This window comes from Aulonocara stuartgranti (assembly GCF_965226115.1).
Source record: "Aulonocara stuartgranti genome assembly, chromosome: 20".
Taxonomy (NCBI): Eukaryota; Metazoa; Chordata; class Actinopteri; order Cichliformes; family Cichlidae; genus Aulonocara; species Aulonocara stuartgranti.
In genome coordinates this window covers 3,521,903-3,539,915 of record NC_138956.1, presented here as the reverse complement: position 1 = coordinate 3,539,915, position 18,013 = coordinate 3,521,903, and the positions used below count along the sequence as shown (strand labels likewise).

The window sequence follows — 18,013 nt, the reverse complement described above, 5'->3', positions numbered from 1 at the left end:
GCAAATCTAATTACGGCCCCTAATCTAGTGTCATTCTGATACCAAAGGGAGCCGATGCTGCAGTGACACCAGATCAGGTGGTGACCTTGATTGGAGAACTTTTGCCCTGTGTGTCTTTGTCATTTGAGAGGTGGCAGGTTGCATCTGGATAGCTCCCTTGCAGGAAGGAGGTGCAGAAAGATGAGGGGGAATATATGTAAAGGAAGGTTGCTCCTCATCTTTCAGATAAATCTAGATTCGTGGCTCTTTTAGGCCATCTTATAGCTGAGACAGAAGGCCGGGAGGCTAGCTAGGTGATGACGCAGCAACGGCCCTCCCCGCCTGGTTGGTGGCCCGAGCAGGGCTGTGCCACGCTGAGCTGAGCTAGGCCGGGTCGTGGTTGCCATCACTGTTCAAGGCCGGCGAAAGATTTCAAGGAGAGGACATAGAAGGAAGGGAGGGAGGGAGAGATGAAGAGAGGACAGAGATGAAACAGACAACATGTGCAAGGATGCATGAGCACATTTGCTGTCCTTCATGCTGCAGCCAAGATAACCAAAACATGTTTTGCTGAGGACAAAGATCTGCCACAGACACAGCAGAGCGTCTCAAAAATAAGATGACTGAAGTCACCCCGTCACAAGTTCTTGCCCCATCATATCAGTGGATGTATATCGGAGAAAACGCAGCATTTTGTCTTGTGTGGACTGGTTAAAGATGTTTACAGTAATATTACCTTACAGTAATGGTTTAATTTTCATCTATTTTAATAACATTGTCAGGAATATTTCAGCATGCCTCTAGAGACAATGCAAAAATATATTTTTTTGCACACCAAATGGCATAAACAGGGCGAAAGCACGGCAAGGAATGCATGGGCATCTCATAGGAAGGCCTTATAGCATTCATATATTAATGTCTCTGTGACTGTGGGGCTTTCGGGCTAAAGGCGCCATAAACGCAGCCCATTTATCGCTTGCCACAAGGGTCAAAAAAGGGGGTCGCCGAATGGCTGTTGAGGCCCTCACGGATGCAGATGCTGCAGCCCTGCCTGCTGGATCGAGCTTCTGTGTCGAAGCCGCTCTTGGTTTCTCTCTCCCACCCATCCCCCCCTCCCGTCCTCCTCTTCGTCTTCCGCCCAGCTTCCCCGTTCTGGCTCCTCGTGCCCTGCTTCTCCTCAGCCTGCTGTTGCCACAGTTGCTCCCTGCCTGCCTGCTTCATTCGCTCTCCACCCCCCGCCTTCTCTGCCTCTCCTCCTCGTTCAGCTCTAGATTATGAAATTTTCAGTAGCTTTGCAGCAGCACTTTTGTCATGTGTTACCCAAAAAAAAGCGCTTCATGGATAGCTGTGGAGGACATGTGTGTCAGGGTGACAGTGGTGGTTATTGATTGTGCTGTGGTGCTGCTGCTGCTGCTGCATGTGATGTGTGTAATTATGCATTTGTTTGTGAGTCATGGATGTGTACCCTGCATATGTGCACGATGGCTGTGTTTAAGAGAAATGTCATGATGGGACATTTCCAAGCGTGTGATTGTCTTGACTGGTAGATGACAGTGTTAATGATGAGGGAGATGCACTGACCTATAATTATAATAAGAGAGGAAGGTTGGAGGAAGGAAGTGGGTCCAGTCATTTGAAACTGTGCTGACGTCTCCCTTCATTTAGGTAATATTGACATCAGGGGTGATCCGTCTTATTTGTAAGTGGACGCATTCGTCATTTTGTTTTTTTCAGACGTTTATGTCATAGTAAGAACTCGGGCACACACCTTATTTCTGTCCAAAACGCACAAAATACACGCGGTCATGTGACGCCACCGCCGTGAGGCGCCTTGCTTCCCACCTCCCCACCCATCCGCCCCGCTTCTCCTCTTTCCTCCTCCTCTCCCTCCCTCCTGACTCCGCTGTCGGTGTCTCTTCAGAGGCTTAGCGTGGAGTGAGAGATGCCTTGTTAAAAGCACAAGGGCCCCGTATCACTTGTGCAAATGCACAGTTCCATGAATGTTTCATGCAAATCGCCATGTTTTATTTAAACAATTATGAGGTTATCCACAGAAAGTGGCTCGCATTCTCCTCTCGGTTTTGCCCGTTTCCTTCCCCTTAAAGACGCCACAGTGGGCGGTGCAGCACTGAGATTCTGGGACAACACACAGTCATCCTGCCAGCAGTTCTCACTTTATTTGCATTTGTTTAAAAGCAGCATTTTACTTAAATGACCAAATGCACGTTGTTTATTTATCGTCCGCATACTGGCCGTGTATGCCTTGCAGAAAATGTTTTCACAATGTTTCAAATAGGATGACATATACATTTTTAAATATTCCTTGCTATTGTTCTTTGTCTATTTATAATCTTTCTGATTGTTAACTGTCTCCCTCTCTCTCTCTCTCTCTGTTTCTTCTCTCCACAGACATTTATAGTGCTAAATAGAGGGAAGACAATCTTCCGTTTTAGTGCCACACCTGCCTTGTACTTAATAAGTCCTTTTAATCCGGTTAGGCGATTAGCTATTAAAATTTTGATACATTCATATCCTTTGAAATGGTTTCTAAACTGCTGGGACTGAAAAGGTTTCCTGTTTATGTGTATTATTCATGATGTGTTCTGTCTCTCTGCTCGCGCTGCTATCGACGTTTCCTGTGAGTGGAGGTACAGGAGAGAGTCGGTTTGTTACAGTCAAGAAAGAGCACAGAGGATGCCATGCAGTAGCCATTTTATCACTGAAGGGAAAGGCTAGCACAAATGATGAGTCATCCTTAACAGTCAGCCAAGCTAGACCTCTCGGTAAGCACATTATCGGTGCATTATCTACGAATCCAGAAGGAACAGTTGGAGGATGCACCCTCGATTTGAAGCACTGTTAAAGACATAAAAGGAAACTTGTTTTAGGACCTCAGCTGATCAGAGCTGCATGTTAATATTTTATGTGATTTTTGAAATATATTTTATTTGACTTGTTTTATCTTATCTATTTGCACAAGTTAAGGGAAGTGAGCCAGCTGTGTGTCATGTGACACACGACTGTTTGGGCATCTGGTTTAAAAATGAAGCAGACTGTGCCCCACTGTGCCTCCTTCCTGCAGCAATGCAACCTGTGAGTTAGTGGTGCCCGCAGATACACGTGGTTTATTTAAAGATCTGTCCATAGATACTAAATGAGGCAAGGTGCATAATTAAAGGTTTTCCAGTTTAGGCACAAATTAATTATTTTTATAGATATATATAAAAAAGTAAGTAAAATAAAACAGAGAAGCAGTAATGTGAGTGGCATTTTATTTTGCCCACCTAAATCTACATTTGTGTAGAGTGCACTGTGTAGGTCTTTGCAACTGCTGGTTAATGCTGTACAGAAATATTGTTCAAATATTTCAAGGCACAACTAATACTGACCTCTGCAGGCATTTAAAGCCAAGTCTGAAGTTTCCCTGGTTTCCTTTGAGTGTCAGCCTCTCTGCACTGAAAGCTTTGCACCTTTAAAATGTACTGTAGTTTTGCATTTCCCCTAAATATATACTGTTTAAATATTTAATAGTAGTGGCTACGTTTAACCACCTTCAGTTAAGTGCTTTGGGTTCATGTCTTGACTTTAACTGTTTAAATATTGCTGGCTGTTTATGCGTACTCGACTGTAGGACATACGTTACCTACTGCAAGCTGTATTTTTTATTCTTATGTTTTACATGTCATGGAGGCTTGATGATGTATGTGATTACCACTACAGTCTGCGTTTTCCTTAACATGCTCCTCACTCTTTTCAGCATGATCATTATGTGTACTATTTTGACCAACTGTATATTCATGACCTTTAGTGATCCTCCTGAGTGGTCAAAACAAGTAGAGTAAGTACACTTTATCTGTTTTCATATATAAATGGGTGATAAATGTTTGTGTCCCTATGTTGGCACTACATCTGAGTCACAGATGGTCAAATTCTGTGAAATTTTAAATTTGAATTTTCTCTTTAAACCCTCTGCACAATAACCATACTATATATTTTTCACACAAGAATCAAGATTTCAGAAGAAAACACTGATGGGGCTGTATGCTGCAGTGTATTTGAAAACCTCTGTTTTCTGGAAATTTGTGTGGCTCAAATGTAACGAAGCAACATTCTAATAAAACATTAGACCGACAGAAAAGTGTTTTATCTGATTTTGCATGATTCTAATTTTATCTAACGTCGGCATTTCCTGGGTGTCTTAACAGTTAATGAAGGTGCAGGCACTTAGAAATGAGCGAGCTTTGATCTAGCGCGGTGAACTGATTCTGTCAACGCTTTGTCTTCCAGGTACACGTTCACGGGAATTTATACGTTCGAGTCTCTTGTAAAGATCACTGCGCGAGGCTTCTGTATAGATGGGTTTACATTCCTAAGAGATCCATGGAACTGGCTGGATTTCATGGTCATTTCGATGGCGTAAGTATTTTAATTTCGATCGAGCTCTGAGTAAATAGGATGTTAAATTGGACACAAATACGTTGCGTATTTGGGTTGGGTTAAAGTAAACTGATGTTTTAGTTATTATCTTTTGCCTGTTTCCTATCTGATAACCCGTCTTCTGTGTTTCCTCATTTGAGCCGAGACTTCTCTGGTTTTCTCTTTGGGAATCGAAGATCTCCATCTGACACTGCTCGGCCTCCTTGACAACACCCACACCTCACTGTCATTCAGTCTGATTCATCTCCCTCTCGCCATCCAACTCTTGTCATTCACATTTTCTCTCTCAGTCGTCAGGAGCCTGCAAAATCCAATTTAATGCTCAGTGTCTTCCCAGCGACTATAAGTCACCTAGTTTACTTATTTCCATATGAGCAAATACAGCCCCCACCCCTCCCCCCAAAAAGACCATCATACAAAATGTCATTGTTTCTCACAAAGCCCATCTTTGTCTGAATTGATCTTTTCACCGTTTATCTGCATGTAAATAATAAGCTGTTGTAACTGTGGTTTGATCCTGCAGGTATATAACAGAGTTTGTAAACCTAGGCAATGTCTCAGCTCTGCGCACGTTCAGGGTGTTGAGGGCATTGAAAACTATTTCTGTAATTCCAGGTAAGACAGGATGGTGCGGGGTGGGGGCAGTGGGGCGGGGTCGGTGTTAGGTGTGTGTGTCTTTCTTTCCTTTTACCTTCCACCCTTCTCCTCAGTGGACAGGCTCTGTGAGTGGCGTCGTTTCCTCCTGGTTCGGTGGTGTTGTGCTCTTGGCGTGTGTGGTTTTTGTCATCGTGTTTGTTCTGTGTGTGATCCTTCCCCTATTTCAGATATATAACAGAGTTTGTGGACCTGGGCAATGTATCTGCGCTGAGAACATTCAGAGTTCTCCGAGCATTGAAAACTATCTCTGTCATTCCAGGTGAGACTCAGTTTAAACACTAAGGCTGATCCTCTCACCCTTTCCTTTCTACTCACTATTATTATAATTACTATTATGATTTTAGCGATATTAAAAAAAAAAAATTGGAGAAAACCATTTTTTGATTTATTTTTCCTCCAAAATTATCAAAAATGGTACTAATACATTTTTGATAGGCTTTGCAGTCTCCTCTAGGGCCCTTCAAAGTGTCTGCACTCTCTTCTGCCCCGGTAGCGCTCTTGTTTCCAAGGCAGCTTTTGTCTTTAAGGAGAAATAGCTTCAACTCACTCAACTTCAAATAGCTTTTCAGAAGAAGCAAATGCCGTTACTTATGGCAAAGAAATGTGTTGTTAGAACACTGTAAACTTACAATATGCATGTTATGTTTTATGAGAAAAGAAAAATCAGACAGCTTTAATCCCTGTAGTTGTTCCTAATTGGAAATTTGAGAGGATTCCTAGTAATGGGGTCCAAAACAAACCTGTGAGCTGTATTTTATGAGAAAAGGTATAGCTCTTATACAGATCTTATAGAACATACCCATTACTTATGTATGAAGACTGCCAAGCCTAGTTTGTGAACATACCTCTTATGCTGCATGATGCTTTTCGGTCACTTGCTTTTATAATATTAGCCTACCAAGAGCTTGGCTGATTAATGGCATTGAAAGTTTGATTTGCCCTCTTTTTTGTTTTTTAGCTTGTTGATTGATTTTTTTTCTCTGTTTTTACGACCTCCTTGAATGATATATCACAAAAAAAAAAAAGATATTTGGGAATGCAGATGGAATGGTAACGCTGACCGGACATCTGACCGGAGAACATTAAACACATGTTGCAAAACAGCCACTAAAGATTGCTTTCTTTTTCAAATTACACATTCATGCTGAAATTTGAAAAAGTCTTCTTTGAGTGCAGACGATTTAGATATCAGTTTGGCATTTTGGGAAATATGCTTGTTTGTTTTTGGGCTCAAAGTTGGATGAGAAAATTGATACCATTCTCATGCCAGTACCTAAAGTTACTGCGAGCATCTGGTTAACTTAAAGACTGCAAACAGACTTCCTGGCTCTGTCCAAAGACAGCAGCCACCTAAAAGCAGCTCCAAACATCCTTATTTAACACATCGTATCTGCTTTTTTAAAATCTGACGAAACACTGGTTGGTAGGATGTATTGATCTTCTAATGTAGCGTTCAGCCACAAAATTAATAACATATTTCCCCCAAATTCTGGACTCTCTGTTAAAATGCTGGTACAGAAGTAATGAAATTGGAGCTTTTATTGATTTTTATAGATTTGTTTAATAAAGCAAACAGTAATCCATGTGAATGGGAGGGCTTTTTCCAGGGAAACATAGATCTGTTAGTTTGATTGGATAATTTTTTTCATGTGCTTGTAAATAAGATGTATGGTGATTTAAAGTGGACCTGCTATGCTTATTTCTAGCTCCACGCTTTAATTGTTGGACTCTGAGTTCTAGTTTAAGTCTTTACTGCTTTTTTAGATTATGCTGGGGCTTTGTGCGACCCCCGAATGCATCAAGCTGTTGCATTCCCCCCGTTATACAAGCTTTCTTTTGATTGGCTGTCCTTTGCAAACAAAAGGTGGGTGGAGCTTCTGTGCATTTAGATATCTTGAAATCCTTGAAAAAAACTGCCAGAAACGGAGCATTTACCTGCTTTAAGCCTGAGGTTTTTGCTCTTACATAGCATGAACATCAGCTGCTGTAACAGCACATGAGGAAATAAAGAAATTATAATAGGTCCCTTTAAACACGAGCAGCTCCTTACATGTCTGGTTTGACGGAGCTTTTAGTAAGATTATTTGAAAGTCTAAATTAAGATCATAATTTATCGAAAGCTTGTAGCAGGTCAAGCCTGCTGTACGTGTAGTGGGTGAACAGTAAAAATGGGGCGTGGGCGATCCTGCCTCCATCTTTGAGTTCCTCGTGGATCTGTGCGAATGCTGCCAGAGGAGGCTGGTCTGGAAGTTAAAGCGATTTTGTCTTTAGTGGATGAGACAGACTACAGGGTCGCGGTATGGGGAGTCAGTGCTTTCCTAATGACACCTTACACAAGACAGTTCAAGAAAGTGCCCACACCGGCACTGGCATTGAATTGCTTCTGTTCAGCCTTGGAGTTTAAATGACCTGCATGTGGTTTAATGCCCCCCTGCCTGTGCCTCTGTCCCTCTCATGGCCTCTCGTTGTGCTGCTGTGCTCTTTTCCTTATGGATTTCCTCTCACTTATAGAAAGTCTTCCCCCTCTTTTTTACTTCATCCGTCATTGGCAATGAAATGCTAATTTCTTCTGTTGAAGAGCCCATTATTTGGATTTGAGATCTGTTGCAATAATCTGAAAAGAGTGGGAAGGCTCCTGAATATTTCCTGTTTGTTGTTTCTAGAGATGTTCTGTATGTAAACTCCCAGTTTTGTCCAAAATGTATTACTACCCATATCTAAAATTTATAGTATTTTACCAGTTCAGATTTTTATTTATAAAATGATCCCTTTTGTTTTGATGTTGAATTTAGTTAAAAATGAACATTTAGTTGTATATTCAAGTCGATGACAATACATCTATTATTTCTATTTATAATTAAATTCAGTGGGAAGGTTTTCAAATGTAGTCTCAGCCAGATTTTTATGAACATCTTAAGATGCAGGGATTTACGGGCTTCATCCCAGTGACAAATTTAAAAAGATGAGCTCTAGTAGCAGCTGACACTCCAGAGATTAACACATGGGACATGAGGAGCTCCTGCATCACCTGTGTGGTTTGTGAATGTGTGTGTGTGTGTGTGTGTGTTTGTGTGCGTGCGCATGTGTGATTGTGGCTGGCCTGCAGGCCTGAAGACCATTGTGGGTGCCCTGATCCAATCTGTGAAGAAGCTTTCGGATGTGATGATCCTGACCGTCTTCTGTTTGAGCGTCTTTGCCCTCATTGGTCTCCAGCTCTTCATGGGTAACCTGCGCCACAAGTGTGTGTTCTGGCCAATCAACACCAACGAGAGTTACCTAGCCAATGGCAGTAAGGGCTTTGACTGGGACGAATACATCACGAACGACAGTAAGTAGAGTCAAGGCGTCACCAACGGTGACCTGGCACGGAGGTCAGAGTATGAGTCAACCCATATGCTTGAATGGGGAAACAATATGTCGTTTTGGCACTTAAAGGAATTTGTTTCAAATGAACTGAAGTCAAAATTTCTGAGTGAGCTGGAGTCAGAAATGCGCTGAATGGAGTAAATTTAGTAAATCTCGACAGAATGTGAGCGAAATGACTCAGTTTGGCAGTTTTTCTTTCTTGCTTTTTTCCCCCTCTCAGCCAACTTCTACTTCCTGCCTGGCCAGTTGGACGCTCTGCTCTGTGGGAACAGCTCAGACTCTGGGTGAGTTGCCTTCTCCACCCTTCAAAAAGAGTTCCAAGATTTGCTGTAGCTCCTCTGTGTGCTTATAGTCAGACTACATTATCAGTAAATAGTGCTGACTCATTTTTGGGCTGAATGCCCTGTTCTGTCTCTATGTGTCTCTCTCTCGCTCTCTCTCCACCCCTCAGCCGCTGCCCGGAGGGCTACACATGCATGAAAGCTGGGAGGAATCCAAACTACGGCTACACCAGCTTTGACAGCTTCGGCTGGGCCTTCCTGGCTCTCTTCCGACTCATGACACAGGACTTCTGGGAGAACCTTTACATGCTGGTAAAGCAGATGTGTCCACACCTTCAGCTTGTTTCACCATGTAACAGCCCTCAGTGCTGAAATCTGATTGATATTTGGCCTTTGGACAGATTTTATCGAGGCTTCAAAGGTGTTAATTTTGATGAACATATATTATAATTCAAACAAAGTCACCAAAAGCATAGATAAATAAATAATGCTAGCCTGAAGTGCAATAGAGTGGCAGCCTGCCCAGAGTGTATCACACCTCTTGCCATGTGACAGCTGGGATAGGCTCCGCCCCCAATAGTACAACCCTTAACTGGATAAATCAATGAAATGATTAAAAAAGGATGGTGCGATGGATGGTTTGTTTCTCATCCATTATTAGTGACAGCAGCTTTTTAAAGATTTCTTTTGCCTTTACTGGTTAGTTCACTGGTGAAGATTAGACAGGAAGAGAGGAAGAAATACAGCAGTCAAGGTCAAGGTCAAGGTAACTTTATTTATACCCAAAGGCAAGGTAAATTTGCTTTACAGAAAAATGACAGCATTTGGCATCCCTTTAAAAACACACATACCTAGTAAATATATATGTTCAGCTGTGTGTGTGGGCACCTGCTCAACCAGTGAGCTAAACTGGTGCCTGATGACAGCAGTCTTCAACTGCACCACTAAAGCTGAAAAACTCGCCTCAAACGGTGAATGAACTGATTTTGGATAAAAATGTGACCTCACATGTCCAATTTTGCAAAAACATTTTTTAAGCGATCCAGTTGACAGACAAACCAATCGCATGGTGGAGGTGGTTATCAGCTGTCTAGTGATTTTATTACACTGCAGCACAAATGCCAATAAAAAATTGTGTACCAAACATCCTGTAATTATTCAAATTACATTATTCAAAAACTGGTGGTGGCTTCTGCATTCAGCTCTAGTTCACCTCCAAGTTTATCCCCTGTTCTCAGTCTCATGTGGATACTGTGGCCCCGTCACCGCCATCTGGTCTGTCTTGCAGGCTGTTCCACATTAAGCTTCCCTGAAATGGTGGAGACAGCCCTGCCTCCACGTACAAGTGGAAGGAAGGAAGCATGAAATATTAAGGGCTGAGGATTACAGTATGACCAATGAGAGCGATGAGACCTGATGAGAGCATCCTGGCACATATTTCTATTTTCGCTCTCATCTTTGAAATTCAGCTTCCAACTGCAGGCTCTCGCTCATACTGTACGCCGTATGTGTAGAATAATCATTACGTAGCCGCTTTTGGTTTGGTGTAAGGACATTAAGTAATAAAACGCCTTCCTATGGATCATATTTGTTTCTCAGTACTGAGCATTTTATTATATATGTAAGATTTAGTTTTGTGCCACTAAAATAGAACGTTTGAGCCAAATGTCCTGCACGCACTTCTCAGCATCACGTCAACTGCATGCATAATTGATGGGTGAGGATATTTCACTTCTCTACCTGCTAGAGTCCTTTTTCTCTCCTTTTTGCTGCCTGAAGACGTATTTCATTTTTTGATGAGGTGCATGAGCGAGAACATTTTTAGTCAAATTTGGGATCCTTTCATGATGACTATTCGTTTGCTGGTTTATCTAAACCTAAAAATATAACAGCGCGAGAATGACTTTAACAATTGTATGTTAGCATGAAGACAAAGTGACACCAATGAGCTTTCTCCTTTGTGTGTTCATCTGTTCAGCTGTACCTCTGCTGCTCAGTCTCCTCACTTCTCATCTCCAGTGGGCATAGCGTCCAAATCTGTAGAAATAGTTTGGCTATTCACAGTGAGCGTGCAAAGTAGGTCAGTTCTTTCTGATGAACAATACAGTCTCACATGGAGGGTTTTAATGAGCACAAAGTATAAAATCATTTACTCAATTTATTTCCACACATTATTTTCACATCAGAAACAGACAAATGAAATCATGTGAGCTGTTTTAAGTTAAGATTTGACTCTTCTGTCCTCAGAAGGTGAGAGACATTTACCCTCCTCACTTGAGGCTTGCATTCATTTTTGCCCCCAGGAATGCTCAGACCAGTGTACGTCTTCTATTTCTTTCTGATGAGTCATATTAAGAGATGAGCAGTGAGGCTGACGTTGATTGTGGCGTTGAAGTCATGTATCAGATCTCACGGGTCTGCTGTTTTCTTCCTCTCTCTCCCCGGACCTCTGTGGCACTGCCTCCTAACAGACCCTCAGGGCGGCAGGGAAGACCTACATGATTTTCTTTGTCTTGGTGATCTTTGTGGGTTCTTTCTACTTGGTGAATCTGATCTTGGCTGTGGTAGCCATGGCCTATGAGGAGCAGAATCAGGCCACCATGGAAGAGGCCGCGCAGAAGGAAGAAGAATTCAAGGCGATGCTGGAGCAGCTAAAGAAGCAGCAAGAAGATGCTCAGGTGAGTCCTCTGCAAGTTGAAAGCAAAACTTTTTCATGGATTGTGTCAAAATATCGTTCTGACTTCACTCGCGTGCTCGTTTCTCGGTAGACGGCTGCAATGGCAACCTCTGCAGGCACAGTGTCGGAGGATGCGGTTGAAGACGATGGAGGAGGGCGTCTTTCCTGCAGTTCGTCCGAGATGTCGAAGCTCAGCTCCAAGAGCGCTAAAGAGCGCCGCAACCGTAAGAAGAAGTGGCGGCAGAAGGAGCAGGAGAAGGAGAAAGGCGACAGCGAGAAGTTTGTCAAGTCAGAGTCGGACGATGGCAGCAAAAGGAGCCGCTTCAGATTCCCCGATAACCGCCTGGGCCGAAAGTCTTCCATCATGAACCAGGTGAGGAAGATATTCCCTTTTGTTAGCAATGATCAGATGCTGACATTTTGATTGAAAGGAAAATTTAAGCTAAATTATAACAAGATATAAACTGTTAGTAATTTTACACGATAAACAGAATTTGCAGCTCAAGAATAAAAACACTGAATTTGACAAACTCTTCTCTGGGGATGAGTATTTCACTCATGATCATGCTGTGATGTAGATTTTTTCACACATGTTGGGGATGGTACTAGAAGTCTTGCAGGAAAAAGAAAATCTAAAATCACCAACATATAAGAAAATATCTACATGGCTAGCGTAAAGCTGTATGAGGCCTTTTGTGCCAAAATGAGACCAAATGAAACTCAAACAACACACAGAATTAGAACAGATACCTTTTCATGTCTATGAATAGAATATAGACGTCAGTAAGTCACATGGCTGCAGGGACGGCATTCTTACTACTTTTCATTTTCAGTGTGTGAAATATAAGATTGCACTTACAGAGCAGCGTGTAGTGAAGCACATGTCCAGGGGCCTCAGTAGTGGTTAAGACTAGGCATAGATAGTGTGCAAATTCTACTATAAATGGTTGATGCAAAGGGCCTTATAATTGGCTAAATCAGAAATGAGCGACCTTATTTATTTGTGATTTGCATCCATACATTCCCAGCAGGTCCCTGAGGTCATGTGACCAGGGCTTGCTGGTTGTCAAACACACGAGGCGACAGAGCTTTTGTAACTGTGGCCCCCAAACTGTGGAACTCTCTCCCTTTGAGCCTGAGATCTGTGGACCCAGTGGTCGCTTTTAAAAAACAGCTAAAAAATCATCTTTTTAAACTTGCTTTTGGTTGATTTTTATTTTTATGTTTTAGCTTCTGTGGCGCACTTAGTGATATTTTTTATCTTGATAGGTGCTATATAAATACAATTTTACTTTTTTTTTTTTACTAATTGCTTGGTTTTCCAGTCAAACATTCCTCTGGGATTACCTGAGCATTCATTGCAGCTCTATGTGTCGCAGCAGCATTTATTTGTTTTACAGGAATCAAGCTGACTGATTTAAAGCTTGTCAAAATGATTGTGATACCACTTGCCTGAGGATGTCATTTAAGGGTAGAAATTGATCTTTTCTTGTCTGAACTTGGCCTGCAGTATGATTGAGGCTCTGGTGAGGGTACGCATCGGCTTTATTCACAGACAACAAATTTACGTAGTCAATAAATGAGACAACCGGAGGAGGCTTTATGGCACTCACTAACTTGGTGATACGGTGGACTACTGACTCTTCTGCGGTTCTCTAATTTTGTATCATCTGTCTTAGATCTCGACAAGCAATGACATTCATGAAAATCTGGTAGTCTGATTAATGGGAGGTAAAACTATCAATGAAAGGAAGCCAGACGTCCTTTAACAGTTTGGCTCAGTCTTCTGTGAGCGAAGTTTTTAGTTTAGAGATTTTAGTTACAGCTGCAACTTAAGGGCGCTCACAGAACAACTTAAAATAACACTGCTAAATACTTGGATCACTTCATTGAAGTTAATATGTGTGTTAGTGAAAAAGTGCATCATGAAGTCAGACTAACAATTGTGGTTGCTTCAGCTTAGGAGGTAATGCAGGTCATCTGTTAGTTTGATGGTTCGATTCCTTGCTTCTCCAGTGTGCATGGGTAAGATGCTCATCCCGAGTTCGCCAGTGGATACATCGGCATATAACTGTGTGGTTAGATAGAAAGTGTTTGTGTCAGTGGATGATTGAGGCATGTCGTATTGGAGTGTTCAGATAGAATAGATAGGTGTGATATAAGAACCGGTCTATCTGCATCATTACAGATAAAAAGATTCCTCTCATTGACCACCTCACCATCAGCTTCCATTTCCTCTTTCTTGCACACGTCTCATAGGTCAACGGTTCCACAGAGATGCTCGCATTTTCCTGGCCACTTGTTCTGGATATCAACTTTTGTGCTGGAAGTAGTGTGCGCCTCATTTTGGCCTGTTTTTGTGTGTACCCAACGTTGATGTATGAGGCCTCATTTTCAGAATTATTTACACAAATCTGTAACAGGGAGCAGTCCTGCTGCTGTGCTTAGACCGTGCTCGAGCTTCGCTGACTTTTAATTTTTTTGTGTTCTATGGAGAAGTATTCAGCTGACGAGTTAACGAGGCCTACGGGCCTTATGTAACGCTTTTCTGTGAAAATCCTTCATGTGACATGCAATGGATCCTTTGCGCTTTTCACTCATCTTCTACACAACCAGAGGGCTATTGTCAAAACATTTGATTTCCCGTGAGCTAGCATACTTTGTGTAGAGCCAGATTGTTGCTGTCGTGACTGATGTTCAGATTGCACTTGTCTCAGACGCCTGTATCTCTGTCCTGTGTGTGTGTGTGTGTGTGACCTTGACACTGAAGCATATCACTAACCTAATTATCTAGTTCTTGTTTATTTAGTCAGAAGAATATGGCTCCTCGTGGGAAGGAGCCCTTGCTGCATTAAATTTCCCACAGATGTTGGCTTTCATCTTGTCCTCTGGAGTTGATGGGCCCAGAAGGGCCCAGGGCTCCATCACACAAATATCTCCTCTTCTCATCCTTTTTCTATTTCCTTCCTCCAGTCTCTCCTGAGTATACCGGGCTCACCCTTCCTCTCACGCCACAACAGCAAGAGCAGCATCTTCAGTTTTAAGGGCCGCAGCAAGGACGTGGGCTCGGAGAACGAATTCGCCGACGATGAGCACAGCACCGTCGAGGAGTGCGAGGAGCGGCGAGGCTCCCTGTTCAGCCCGTACCGGCGGAGCAGCTACACTGGCTTCCATGGCAAGAGGAACAGCACGGTGGACTGCAATGGCGTGGTGTCGCTCATTGGCCCCGGGCCCGGTGGACGCCTTCTGCCTGAGGTGAAAATAGATAAGGCAGCTACTGACGAAAGTGTAAGGAAGTCAATGAGTAGACCTATCTAGGCATGGCCCCCCTCTCGTCCGTTACGTTTCTTTCTGGCTCTCTATCCTCTACTGTCATCTTTGCAAGTCCGTATGTATCTCTTGGCTAAGCGCTCGCGCCTCCCCTCCCCCAGCCCCTGCAGTGTATGCTGCCCTCCAACTGTAGGCAAAGGATGGGAAAATAAACGTGATTATAGCATTTATACTTAAACCAACCTTTCACAAGTTAGCTTCATACTTGGTCTATCAGTGACTTCCAGGCAATTTTACTGTTTGAAATGAATGATGACTGTTAATGTTTTGAATATGTCAGCATCAAACTTATAACTCATAAAGTACCTGCACTCAAAATCATTCAGCTGCTCACTGACCCGTTAGTGTACAGATCAGAGAAAGAAGTAACACACAGTTTTGTGTTTTAAGTTCCCGTTCACACACTAGCAGTAATGAAACACAGTTTTTGTTAACAAATGGCATATAATGATTGGTTAACATGCTCCAGTGTGTTGATGTGTTCCTCCAGGCATCCGGGTCCTCTGCTAGCCTGTGTGGGTAGATCTGCAATAGAAGCCGGAGGAAACAGAGGGGACCAGCTTTATAGAGCCACAGACAATTTTATCTGCTTCCCTAATTCCCTGATTCCATCCCAGAGTATATGTATCTAGCTATCTACATAAATATATATGTATAAATATATACACACCATCCTATTAGGCTTTCGAAAAATACTTTAAGAAATGAAGGAGGGCTGCTGTCCTTGTCTGTCTATACCTTTCTATGTTTTCCAGTCTCTCCCTGGTCAGCATTAGCAAATTAGTTGTGCGTCATTCTAGTTAGCATGGTAGATTTAAACCCCAAATTAGAACAAGCATGATGTAGACAAACCAAACTTTGGTTATGATGTCTGTTATTTCCTCTCCTTCTCTTTGACTTGGAGCATGCTCATGCATGACAACTGGATGAATTTGAACTACCTGCCTTCATATGACCTATTTACAATGCTCTTGACTTGATGGTTGCAATATAAGTTGTATGGTTTCAAAATAGGAAGATACAGTAGCATCAATTTGCAAGTTTGTGTTAAAAATGGCCAGATTTGGGAGACATTTTGTAAAATAACCTCATGATTATATTGCAATGGCAGCAAAGCCTCCATTATTGCATGACGGGACTGAGAATGCATTCATGCAGAAGCAGTTCTCCTCGCACAGTGTCTCACAATCCATTTTTTATCTAATTGGGATGAGCTAATTACATTCAAACACAATTAGGTCAAGTAGCCCTAGACCACTGCTCCCACTTTGGCTGAAACCTGCATGCATTTACAGCATACACACATCTTCCTTGAAACCAGCATACAAGTAGAGGAGAATGAAACGTGCCCTGCCCCCCACCCCCAAAATTCTGATCCTCGACTACTTTTTCCTGCCGTTGCTGTCGTGCACTTCCCTCCGCCGGCCACCGGTGGTGATGTGGGATGGTGTTCATGTCCTCTCCATGGGTGCTTGATTCTTCCTCTCCTCCTGACAGCCGACTACTGAGGTTGAGGTGAAGAAGAAGCTGTCGGGCTCCCTGATGGTGTCTGTGGACCAGCTCAATACCTCCTTTGGGCGGAAAGAGCGGGCCAACAGTGTCATGAGCGTCATTACCAACACACTAGTGGAGGGTACTGCCACTTTAACCCAGCTATTTAACCTGCTCTCTCATTATTCTTTAACTAGGGCTGCTCTTCATTGTTTGATTAGTTTGACATGAATTTCCTGCTTATCTGCTTTGCATATTCAAAAGTACCAGATACATACATTGCATAAAATTTTTTTCTATCCTATTATACCATTGCATGCAGTTTGCTGAGCACGCAAGTATGTTTGGTTTTGATGTATGATCCGCGCTATGTCTTCAGAACTGGAGGAGTCTCAGCGCAAGTGTCCCCCATGCTGGTATAAGTTTGCTAACACATTCCTGATCTGGGAGTGCAGCCCCAAGTGGATTAAGATCAAGGAGATTGTGAACCTTATAGTCATGGATCCCTTTGTGGACCTGGCCATCACCATCTGTATCGTCCTAAACACCCTCTTCATGGCTATGGAGCATTACCCCATGACCCCTGACTTTGAAGATATGCTGTCTGTAGGAAATCTGGTGAGTGGATTTTTGTTGTTATTTTTATCTGGTATTCTTGTAAATGATCTTCTCTGCTTCTTCTCAGTAGCTCACAGAAAGGTGTTATTTATGGGACTGTAATTGACAGGGAAAAAAAACATTCCCAAACCCCGAGCTGCTTCTTAGTATTCGTGGATTTTTCTTTACATACATGCACACACATGTTCCATTCTTCTTCTCCCGTCTCTCTCGCTGTACTCTGGTTCAGTGGATGCACCTGCTTCTCTGCTGGTTGGCTGACTGGTTGGAGGGCGGTGTTAATAATTCATGAAGGCTGATCGATGAGCTCTTCTAAAATGGTGCCTAAATAATTTCTGAGACCTGGTTGTTTTCATTTAAAGCTTTGTTTTTCTTTAAGAAACGGAGTAAATCAGAGTACTGGCACCATTTCACATAAGTTAACACATATTGTTGTACGCTCTTTTATATACAGTTTTGTGTGTATGTCTGTTTCGTATTAATTTACAATTGAAAAAGCAGTGAAATGTGTTCTTTCCAGTTGTGGTTCATAAAAATCTAGTTGAAAAGACTAATGGGTGGTACAGGTGGAGGTTTCTAGGTCACCTTGATGCAATATGAGTCATCATCCTGCGCGCCAATGAACACGCAGTCTGACAAACTCACGAGGGTGTATACAGGTCGATTTGAGTTCGAGTTCATACCACCCGAGTGGATTAAATTCAGAGAATCAAGATGTCATGGAAGTGCAGACTTTCAGCTTTAATTCAAGGGGTTTGACTAAAGAACTACATTAACTGTTCAGGAATTACATTTTTATACACAGCTCAAAAGTAATTGGACAACTATGTGGCAAATAATTTCATGGCCGCATGAGGCTTGTTCCCTCGCTATGTATGATTATTTGAATTAAGCACACACAAGATCAGGAGTTGATTCCAAGTGTTGAACTTGCATTTTGTAGCTGTTTGCTGTTATCCTCAGTATGAGGTTGATGTTTGTGAAAGAAAACAACCCATAAAAATCTAGTAAGAATGAATGCAGTGTCAACTCAGCAACACCAAAAGACCACAGAAGATAACCGAAGTGCATGATGACAGAATTATTTCCATGATTAAAAACAACTTCACAACGTTTATTTCAATTAAAACAAAAACTCTCGAGGTAGCATGTGTATCACACTTGAGGTCTACAATCA

At 42.4% G+C, this 18,013-nt stretch overlaps 1 protein-coding gene across 9 annotated transcripts in view; it reads left to right on the top strand.

The window, feature by feature from the left end:
- Positions 1–18,013, top strand: part of scn8aa (sodium channel, voltage gated, type VIII, alpha subunit a) — a 48,562-nt gene that overhangs the window by 5,304 nt on the left and 25,245 nt on the right. For 5 of the 9 annotated variants that reach the window (XM_082518418.1, XM_082518417.1, XM_082518411.1 and 2 more), the window contains exons 3-14: positions 2,389–2,507; positions 3,728–3,817; positions 4,267–4,395; positions 5,241–5,332; positions 8,180–8,401; positions 8,660–8,723; positions 8,891–9,032; positions 11,192–11,398; positions 11,489–11,770; positions 14,371–14,685; positions 16,225–16,360; positions 16,598–16,836. In XM_082518418.1, the coding sequence (XP_082374544.1) occupies positions 2,389–2,507; positions 3,728–3,817; positions 4,267–4,395; positions 5,241–5,332; positions 8,180–8,401; positions 8,660–8,723; positions 8,891–9,032; positions 11,192–11,398; positions 11,489–11,770; positions 14,371–14,685; positions 16,225–16,360; positions 16,598–16,836 (2,037 nt within the window). Of the gene's footprint in view, positions 1–2,388; positions 2,508–3,727; positions 3,818–4,266; positions 4,396–4,939; positions 5,032–5,240; positions 5,333–8,179; positions 8,402–8,659; positions 8,724–8,890; positions 9,033–11,191; positions 11,399–11,488; positions 11,771–14,370; positions 14,686–16,224; positions 16,361–16,597; positions 16,837–18,013 lie in introns of all 9 variants that reach the window. The other 4 variants (XM_082518419.1, XM_082518415.1, XM_082518416.1 and 1 more) reach the window with 3 other exon arrangements.